The following is a 10,858-nucleotide window of genomic DNA, read 5'->3' as shown; positions in this document are numbered from 1 at the left end:
TTCACGTCTGTTCTGGTGGCCTTCCCTACGTTCCGACATCGCCGCATATGTAGCGGCATGCTCCGTTTGTGCCCAGAGTAAGTCCCCTCGGCACCTTCCGTTGGGCCTTCTGCAACCCATAGCCACCGGGGAGCGCCCATGGTCACACCTGGGGATGGATTTCATTGTGGACCTCCCTGCATCCCGAGGCCATACGGTCATTCTCATGATTGTGGATCGGTTTTCCAAAATGTGCCACTGTGTTCCTCTCAAGAAGTTACCCTCTGCACAAGAGTTGGCCACGATTTTTGCCAGGGAGGTCTTCCGGTTGCACGGTTTGCCTAAGGAGATTGTGTCGGATCGGGGGAGTCAGTTTGTGTCCAGGTTCTGGCGCGCCTTTTGCTCCCAGTTGGGGATTCATCTCTCCTTCTCCTCGGCCTACCACCCTCAGTCCAATGGGGCCGCAGAACGATCCAATCAGGCCTTGGAGCAATTCCTTCGTTGCTATGTCTCCGATCACCAAGACAATTGGGTTGACCTCCTGCCTTGGGCTGAGTTTGCCAGGAACACGGCGGTGAACTCTTCCTCTGGGACGTCTCCCTTCATGGCCAATTATGGGTTCCAACCTGCCGTGTTACCGGAGGTATTCTCTCCCCAGGATATTCCGGCTGTGGAGGATCACCTTTCCGTCCTACGTGCTTCTTGGGTACAGATCCAGAAGTCCCTTGAGGTCTCTGCGCAGCGCCAGAGACTCCAGGCTGATCGCAGACGAGCGCCTGCTCCTTCCTACCAGGTCGGAGACCGTGTATGGTTGTCCACCCGCAACCTCAACCTTCGAGTGCCCACTCCCAAGCTGGCGCCTCGCTTTGTTGGTCCCTTCCGAGTGCTTCGCAGGGTAAACCCGGTAGCCTATGCCCTTGCGCTTCCTCCTGGCATGCGGATCTCCAACGTGTTTCATGTCTCCCTGTTGAAGCCACTGGTGTGTAATCGTTTCACTTCCTCGGTTCCTCGGCCTCGTCCGGTCCAAGTGGGCAATCGTGAGGAATATGAGGTGAGCAATATCCTGGACTCACGCCTGGTCCGCGGTCGGTTGCAGTTTTTGGTCCATTGGCGTGGTTATGGTCCAGAGGAGCGTTCCTGGGTTCCCTCCGCAGATGTCCATGCTCCTGCCTTGCTCCGAGCCTTCCACGCATGCTTCCCTCAGAAACCGTTTTGTGCTCCGCGGAGGAGGGGCCCTTGAGGGGGAGGTACTGTCATGGTCTTACCTGCTTGCTGCTCTCCTTCGTTTGACATGTGCTGGCGGCCATCTTGGTTTCTGGGTGTCTTGTAGCCTTCCACCCTGCGGCTCCTCCTTCCCCTGGGAGGAGCTGGATGCCTAGCTCATATATATAGGAGGTCTGTGGCTTCAGTTCCTTGCTTGGTCCTCTTGTGTTCACATGCTTCTAAGACTGCTGCTGCTTCTGGTTCCTGATCCTGGCTTCGTCTGACTACCCTGCTGGTTCCTGATCCTGGCTTCGTCTGACTACCCTGCTGGTTCCTGATCCTGGCTTCGTCTGACTACCCTGCTGGTTCCTGATCCTGGCTTCGTCTGACTACCCTTCTGGTTCCTGACCTCTGGCTTCGCAAAGACTCTGCTCGGTTTCACCATCCGTTTGGACTTTTGCTTTACAGCTTTATTTTCAATAAAGCCTTCTTATTTTCACTTATCTCTTGTTGTACGTCTGGTTCATGGTTCCGTGACACTCAGCTGCCCGTAGACCACTATGGCTGAAACCATGGAGCGCGGACAACGCATCCAAGTTTAATTTATGTGGTCTCCCCTTCGAGCCGGACAGGCTGTTCGGATCCGAGTTGGATAAGATTATGGAGGGACTCTCCGACAAGAAAGGGAAGAGTCTTCCCCAGCAGCCCTTTCGGGGACGCACCAGGCAGGATCGCGGAGGCCGTTCAGGGCAGCAGGCTAGGCGTAGAGATTGGGGGGGGGCCGTCTCGTAGATCCTCGAGACGCCCCCGCAAACCCACCAGGGAGGCGAAACCTTCCTGACTATGGGCCTCCCAGAGGCTCTTGGTTAAGCCCTGCTGCCCCTGCCGTGACTCCTCTAGATTTTCCCGTACCCCTCCCCCAGATTCCCGTGGGGGGCCATCTCTCCCACTTCAAACATATTTGGGCCCAGCAGATTGTAGACCCCTGGGTTCAGGGTATAGTTTCTGCCGGTTACAGGGTAGATCTCATCTCTCTCCCCCCAGAGAGATTCATTGCCACGCGAAGTCTCGGACCTGCCAAACAGAAGATCCTAGAGTCCTACATACAGGACTATATCTCCAAGGGAGCTCTGGAGGAGGTACCGGCAGGGGAGAGAGGCCTAGGGATTTATTCTCCAGTATTCCTGGTTCCCAAGAAGACGGGAGATCTCCGGATGATCATCGACTTGAGATTCCTCAATCGATTTGTAAGGAAAACCAGGTTTCGGATGGAAACCATAAGGTCAGTCAGCCACATCCTCAACCCGGGGGACGTCATGGCTACTCTGGACCTCAAGGATGCTTACCTCCACATCCCGATCCATTCCGCCTCCTCAGGATCGCGGGTCGCGGTCCAGATTTCAGGGGTTCGCAGGCATTTTCAGTTTGCCGCTCTTCCCTTCGGAATCTCTTCTGCCCCTCTTATCTTCACCAAGGTGGTGATGTCGGTGGTGGCAGCTTTGAGACTTCAAGGACTGACTATTGTTCCTTATCTGGACAATTGGCTTTTCATAGCCTCTTCAGTTCCGATCCTTACCCACCATCTTCAGATCGCAATCTCCTTTCTCCTCCGCCTGGGCTGTATTATCAACTGGCAGAAGTCGAATGTGAGCCCATCGACTTCAATCCATTATTTAGGATTCGTGGTCGACTCTGTGGAGATGTCACTCCAGTTGACTCTAGAAAGGAGAGCGCAAATTCAGGACCTGGCAAGGGTCCTTTACGTCCCTCGTCGAGTCTCCATCCGGACTCTCATGAAGATGCTGGGGCTCATGTCAGCGGCTGCGGACGCAGTCCCTTGGGCGCTATGGCACCTCCGTCCTCTTCAGTCGGAGGTCTTACACTTATGGAACGGCAGCCCTTCGGGGCTAGATTCCCTGTGCTTCCTGTCCAGTCAAACCCGGAATTCCCTCAGATGGTGGTTCCATCTGCCAGCAGGGAAGTCTATGACCCAACCAGATTGGCTCATATTGACTACAGACGCGTCCGATGTAGGCTGGGGAGCTCACCTGGACGGATCCCCAGTGCAGGGATCTTGGTCTCCTCTGGAGCGGCGTCTCTCTTCCAATCTTCGCGAGATGCGAGCTATCCGGCTAGCCCTCCTTCACTTCGCCCCTCAGATCCGGGGCAAAGCAGTGAAAGTCCAGTCAGACAATATGACTGCGGTTCTCTACATAAACAAGCAGGGAGGCACAAGATCATTGCCCCTTCTGTCGGAGATCGGGGTAATTCTTCGGTGGGCAGAGATGAACCTTTCCCATCTATCTGCCACTCATATTCGAGGCTCCCTCAATATGATTGCGGACCGCTTAAGTCGAGGATTACCGACCATGGAGTGGTCTCTGCATCCGGAGATCTTCAGGCAGTTAGTTCACAGATGGGGTATGCCAGAGGTGGATCTCATGGCGACCAGGTTCAACGCCAAGGTGCTGAGGTTCTGTTCCCTGTACAGGGAAGACAACCCCCTGGCGATAGATGCTCTGTCGATACCGTGGAGGTTCAGGCTGGCTTACATCTTCCCTCCGTTTTCCATGATACCGAGGGTATTGACGAAAATCCGTCAGGATCAGGCCTCGGTAATAGCCATCATACCGTTCTGGCCCAGGAGATCCTGGTTTAGCCAGCTCATTCGGATGAGTCGGGGACAATACTGGAGGCTCCCCCCGGAGCACACCCTGGTGTCGTGGGACACTCACCTCTGCCCAGATCTGCACAGGTTCAACCGGACAGCCTGGAGGTTGATCAGTCCCTTCCCAACATAGAAGGGCTTTCCGAGTCGGTCCTGAGAACTTTGTTGCATTCCAGAGCAGAGTCTACGAAGAAGGCCTACTCCAGAATCATGAGAATCTTCGTGTCATGGTGTGATTCCAAACAGGTGGCGTCTGCAGATCCGCCCCTTCCTGCGATATTACAATTCCATAAGGATGGACTAGATAAAGGTCTCTCTCCAGCTACCTTGAGAGTACAGATATGTGCCATCTCGGCCTGCCTTAACAGGCCACATTCTCAGGACCCACTCATCAAACGCTTCCTGAAGGGAGCTGAAAGATTAAAGCCTACTATACTGAAACCTATTCCCCAGTGGGATCTTTCAGTAGTGCTCAGGGGGTTAGCATCTCCCCCCTTTGAGCCATTGGAGGAGGTGGAATTAAGATTTTTGACCTTAAAGGTGGTTTTTCTTCTGGCTGTAGCTTCAGCCAAGAGGATCTCTGAGCTACAGGCTTTTTCTGCAATTCACCCTTACATCATCTTCTTGCAGGACAGAGTACTCCTGAAGTTTTTACCCTACCTCAGGCCTAAGGTTCCAACCTTCCAAAATATTAACCAGGTAATCTCTTTACCAGTTTTGTTTTCAGCCTCCTCCTCTGATACTCCAGCCAGACACCCGCTGGATATTTCGAGGTGCCTCCAGGTCTATGTGGATAGATCCAGAGAGTTCAGGATAGATGAGAATCTCCTCATCCTGTTTGCCGGTAAGTCTAAAGGCCGTAAGGCGTCTAAAGCTACCATTAGTCGCTGGATCAAGGAAGGCATTAGGGAGGCTTTTGTCTCCCAATCTCTAGATCCTCTGGAGTTTGTGAGGGCCCATTCTACTAGGGCTGTCTCCACTTCTGTTGCGGAGAGAAGACTTCTCCCCTTAGAGTTGATCTGTAAGGCGGCTTCCTGGAGCTCTGAGTCAACCTTCATCTGCCATTATAGGATAGATGCTAGGGTGGCAGAGTTTTCGGCCTTTGGGCAGACAGTTCTTAGTTCTGCCAGGCATGAGGACCCTCCCTAGGGGATTCTTCTTGCTATCTCCCCATCTGTGCTGCTGGTAGGACGTAAGGGAATCGTTAATTTCTAACGATAATTTGTTTTCCCTTAGTCCTAACAGCAGCACACAAATTTCCCACCCTAGGTACATTATGCTTGTTACAGACACGGTGGGCTGGGGGGCGATCTCCTCCCTTTCAGGGAGCTGAAGATCGCTTATTGGTTCTTGGGCTCATTAAATATTCCACCGGTCCTACCAGTCCACAGGGGGCAGTTAACCCCATCTGTGCTGCTGTTAGGACTAAGGGAAAACAAATTATTGTTAGAAATTAACGATTTTTGTCACCTCACATCCACAAAAAATAATTAATAAGTGATAAAAAAGACATGTGTACAACAAAATGATACCAATAAAAACTATATGCTGTCCTGCAAAATACAAGCCCCCAAACAGCTACATTGGTGATAAAATACAAATGTTATAGGCCCTAAACTAATTTCAGCAAATTACACTTTGTAAAATCATGATGCCGCTTTTACTCTTATGAATGCTGCCATGCCCCCAAACTGCGGTTTATGACCACGTATGAGGTGTTGCCGTATTCAGGAAAAAATTTTGGGTGCATTTTCCCCTGTTACCCCTTTTTAAAATGAAAAATTTGGGGCTAAAGCAACTTTATATTGGAAATAAAAGTTAATTTTCATTTTCACAGCCATGTGTTTCTAAATTCTATGAAACCCTTGTTGGGTCAAAGCATTCACTTCATTACTAGATTTATTTCTTCAGGTGGGTAGTTTCAACAATTGGGTCAATTTTTGGGGTTTTCTTTCTAGGGGTACCTCAGGGTCTCTTCAAATGTAACATGGCACCTGAAAACCATTCCAGCAAAATTTGCCCTCCGTTGACAATATGGCGCTCCTTTCTCTCTGCATCCCGCCGTGTGCCCATAAATCAGTTTACGGCCACATATGGAGTGTTTCTGTAAACTGAAGAATCAGGGTAATAAGTATTGAGGTTTATTTGGCTGTTAACCCTTGCTGTGTTACAGGAAAATTGGATTTAAATGGATAATCTGCCCCAAAAAATTAAATTTTAAAATTCCCCCTCCATTTTGCTTTAATTATTGTGGAACACCTAAAGGGTTAATAAAGTTTGTAAAATCAGTTTTTAATAACTTGAGGGATGTAATTTCGAAAATGTGGTTATTTATGGGTGGTTTCTACTATGTAAGCCCCACAAAGTGACTTCATATCTGTAATGGTCCTTGAAAATTGGGGTTTTGGAATATTTCTTAAAAATGTAAAAATGTGCTTCTAAACTTCTAAGCCTTCTAAGTTCCTAAAAAAAAAAAAAAATGACAATTACAAATTGATGCTAACATAAAGTAGACATATGGGGAATCTATGGTGATAACTATTTTATGAAGTATCACTATCTGTCTTAACCGCCTCCGGACCGCCTAACACAGGATCGCGTTCCGTAGGCGGCAGCCCTGCGCAGAGTCACGCATATATGCGTCATCTCGCGAGACGCTGGATTTCCTGTGAATGCACGCAGGCGCGCGCGTTCACAGGATCGGAAGGTAAGCGAGTGGATCTCCAGCCTGCCAGCGGCGATCGTTCGATGGCAGGCTGGAGATGTGATTTTTTTAACCCCTAACAGGTATATTAGACGCTGTTTTGATAACAGCGTCTAATATACCTGCTACCTGGTCGTCTGGTGGTCCCTTTTGTTTGGATCGACCACCAGAGGACACAGGCAGCTCAGTAAAGTAGCACCAAACACCACTACACTACACTACACCCCCCCTGTCACTTATTAACCCCTTATGAACCCCTGATCACCCCATATAGACTCCCTGATCACCCCCCTGTCATTGATCACCCCCCTGTCATTGATCACCCCCCTGTAAGGTTCTATTCAGATGTCCGTATGATTTTTACGGATCCACTGATACATGGATCGGATCCGCAAAACACATACGGACATCTGAATGGAGCCTTACAGGGGGGTGATCACCCCATATAGACTCCCTGATCACCCCCCTGTCATTGATCACCCCCCTGTCATTGATCACCCCCCTGTAAGGCTGCATTCAGATGTCCGTATGATTTTTACGGATCCACTGATACATGGATCGGATCCGCAAAACACATACGGACATCTGAATGGAGCCTTACAGGGGGGTGATCACCCCATATAGACTCCCTGATCACCCCCCTGTCATTGATCACCCCCCTGTCATTGATCATTGTAAGGCTCCATTCAGACATTTTTTTGGCCAAAGTTAGCGGAAATTTTTTTTTTTTTTCGTACAAAGTCTCATATTCCACTAACTTGTGTCAAAAAATTAAATCTCACATGAACTTACCATACCCCTCACGGAATCCAAATGCGTAAAAATTTTTTGACATTTATATTCCAGACTTCTTCTCACGCTTTAGGGCCCCTAGAATGCCAGGGCAGTATAAATACCCCACATGTGACCCCATTTCGGAAAGAAGACACCCCAAGGTATTCCGTGAGGGGCATATTGAGTCCATGAAAGATTGAAATTTTTGTCCCAAGTTAGCGGAAAGGGAGACTTTGTGAGAAAAAAAATATATATATCAATTTCCGCTAACTTGTGCCAAAAAAAAATAAAAAAATTCTATGAACTCGCCATGCCCCTCATTGAATACCTTGGGGTGTCTTCTTTCCAAAATGGGGTCAAATGTGGGGTATTTATACTGCCCTGGCATTCTAGGGGCCCTAAAGCGTGAGAAGAAGTCTGGGATCCAAATGTCTAAAAATGCCCTCATAAAATGAATGTGGGCCCCTTTGCGCATCTAGGCTGCAAAAAAGTGTCACACATCTGGTATCGCCGTACTTAGGAGAAGTTGGGCAATGTGTTTTGGGGTGTCATTTTACATATACCCATGCTGGGTGAGATAAATATCTTGGTCAAATGCCAACTTTGTATAAAAAATGGGAAAAGTTGTCTTTTGCCGAGATATGTCATTTTACATATACCCATGCTGGGTGAGAGAAATATCTTGGCAAAAGACAACTTTTCCCATTTTTTTTATACAAAGTTGGCATTTGACCAAGATATTTATTTCCCCCAGCATGGGTATATGTAAAATGACACCCCAAAACACATTGCCCAACTTCTCCTGAGTACGGAGATACCACATGTGTGACACTTTTTTGCAGCCTAGGTGGGCAAAGGGGCCCACATTCCAAAGAGCACCTTTTGGATTTCACCGGCCATTTTTTACAGATTTGGATTTCAAACTACTTACCACACATTTGGGCCCCTAGAATGCCAGGGCAGTATAACTACCCCACAAGTGACCCCATTTTGGAAAGAAGACACCCCAAGGTATTCGCTGATGGGCATAGTGAGTTCATAGAAGTTTTTATTTTTTGTCACAAGTTAGTGGAATATGAGACTTTGTAAGAAAAAAAAAAAATCATCATTTTCCGCTGACTTGTGACAAAAAATAAAAAGTTCTATGAACTCACTATGCCCATCAGCGAATACCTTAGGGTGTCTACTTTCCGAAATGGGGTCATTTGAGGGGTGTTTGTACTGTCTGGCCATTGTAGAACCTCAGGAAACATGACAGGTGCTCAGAAAGTCAGAGCTGCTTCAAAAAGCGGAAATTCACATTTTTGTACCATAGTTTGTAAACGCTATAACTTTTACCCAAACCATTTTTTTTCTTACCCAAACATTTTTTTTTATCAATGACATGTAGAACAATAAATTTAGAGAAAAATTTATATATGGATGTCGTTTTTTTTGCAAAATTTTACAACTGAAAGTGAAAAATTTCATTTTTTTTTTTAAAAATCGTTAAATTTCGATTAATAACAAAAAAAGTAAAAATGTCATGAGCAATGAAATACCACCAAATGAAAGCTCTATTAGTGAGAAGAAAAGGAGGTAAAATTCATTTGGGTGGTAAGTTGCATGACCGAGCAATAAACGGTGAAAGTAGTGTAGGTCAGAAGTGTAAAAAGTGGCCTGGTCATTAAGGGTGTTTAAGCTATAGGGGCAGAGGTGGTTAAAAGCAAATAAATTCTAGTTTTCAAAATAGTGAATTTTTCCAAAATTTCAGCAAATTTTGGACTTTTTATGCATAAAGATAAAACGTATATACTCAAATTCACCACTAACATGAAGTACGATGTATCGCAAGAAAACAATCTTTGTTTTATTGTCCTGAGGAAGGGGGATGTCTTGCCCCCGAAACGCGTAGACCTACTTTAATAAAAAGATTACCATTTTTGGTACCTTCTGAGCATCGAGTCCTTACTGCACCAGCGCCACCGAGAATGGTCTGTATTTTTCTTCACTTCTCTGCAAGAAAACAATCTCAGAATAGCTGGGATAAGTAAAAGCGTTCCAAAGTTATTACCACATAAAGTGTCACATGTCAGATTTGAAAAATAGGGCTCCGGCATTTGTCCAAACTGGCTGTCGTTTGAAAGGGTTAAGTAATATCCTTGAACCGAGATTTGATTGAGAAGACCTACTCACATCAACCTAACCATTGCTTATTACTTTCTTCCTTGTGTCTCTACTACCCCAAGTCTATTTTTTACTACAAACCATCAAATAAACAATCACAGAAGACTGAATCTCTTTGTTCCTTAGACTGTAAATAACAGGGTTTAGAAGGGGGGTCAGGACAATGTAGAGAAGAGAAATAAACTTGTTCACAGGCACTGAATGTCCTCTGAAAGGAACCATGTAGATGATGAGCATGGAACCATAATAGATAGAAACCACCAACAAGTGAGAGCTGCAAGTGGAGAAAGTCTTTTGTCTACCTAAGGCAGAGGAAATTCCAAAAATAGTTCTAAAAATACAGACATATGATATGATTACTAGTAGGAAAGGTAGCAAAATAATAGGAAAAGAGAGGACAAGCATTTCAATACCCACGCCAGTTGTATCTGAACAAGAAAGTTCTAAAAGAGGAGCAAAGTCACAAAAGAAATGGTTAATAACATTTGACCCACAGAAGTCTAAGCCACATACAAGTAAACATGAGATAAGCTGTAACATAAAGCTGAGCAGCCAGGATGAGATGATTAGGCTGTATTTATGCTTGACACCCATCACTGAGATATAATGTAGTGGTCTACAGATGGCCAAGTACCGGTCATAGGACATGGCCGTGAGCAAAAAACACTCTGCACAGATCGCTTCACCATAAAGGTAAAACTGGGCTAAACACCCAACATAAGGAATTGTGCTCCCTCCTCTTATAATAACATCCAGCATCTTAGGAGCAATAGTTGTAACAAGGATAATGTCTGACAGTGCCAAATGCCCAAGGAAGAAATACATTGGAGAACGGAGACGTTGGCTTGTTGACACCAGTAAAATGATCAAGAGATTTTCACATATAGTAATGGAATACATGAGAAGAACAATGGAGAAGAAAGGCAACTTGTAATCATTCAGAGCAGGGAATCCCAGTATAAGAAACTCAGTGACCGGGGTAGAGTTGACTTCTAAAGCCTTCATTTTCAAATGCTATATATAATGTAGACATCTGTGATCACTCTTTGATCTTGATGGAGTATTGTGAACAGAAATTTGATTTTATATTATTCGAGCTGATTTACTTAGGAAGGTAACTTCTCATTGCAGTATTTTCTTTTCATCTATATTCCATTTCAGTGGATCAATTAGAACAAGTCCAGTAGTCCACTGAGTTAGACTTTATCAGATACTTCCATTCATTTGTTTCCTTCATAAGCCTCTTAAAAAAGAAAGATATTTCCTGTCCTGTATTTATATCTAAACCTTAAATCCTCATGGAAATGATCACTGGGGATAAAGTTTCTACAGATTGTAACATCGGTGCTGAAGGGCTCTACATT

At 46.2% G+C, this 10,858-nt stretch overlaps 1 protein-coding gene across 1 annotated transcript; it reads right to left on the bottom strand.

Moving 5' to 3' along the window:
- Positions 1–9,557: 9,557 nt before the first annotated feature.
- LOC120990323 (olfactory receptor 1468-like) lies at positions 9,558–10,463 on the bottom strand. Its single transcript, XM_040419065.1, has one exon. The coding sequence runs from the start codon at positions 10,392–10,394 to the stop codon at positions 9,558–9,560; it is 837 nt and encodes a 278-aa protein (XP_040274999.1). The 5' UTR covers positions 10,395–10,463.
- Between the last annotated feature and the right edge of the window lie 395 nt (positions 10,464–10,858).

Source organism: Bufo bufo, chromosome 1 (genome assembly GCF_905171765.1).
Source record: "Bufo bufo chromosome 1, aBufBuf1.1, whole genome shotgun sequence".
Lineage (NCBI taxonomy): Eukaryota > Metazoa > Chordata > Amphibia > Anura > Bufonidae > Bufo > Bufo bufo.
This window is presented reverse-complemented; position numbering and strand designations above follow the sequence as displayed.

What these genes read in the sequence shown, in the direction of transcription:
- LOC120990323 (XM_040419065.1), bottom strand. Translation starts at nt 10,394, where the DNA reads ATGTATTCCATTACTATATGTGAAAATCTCTTGATCATTTTACTGGTG.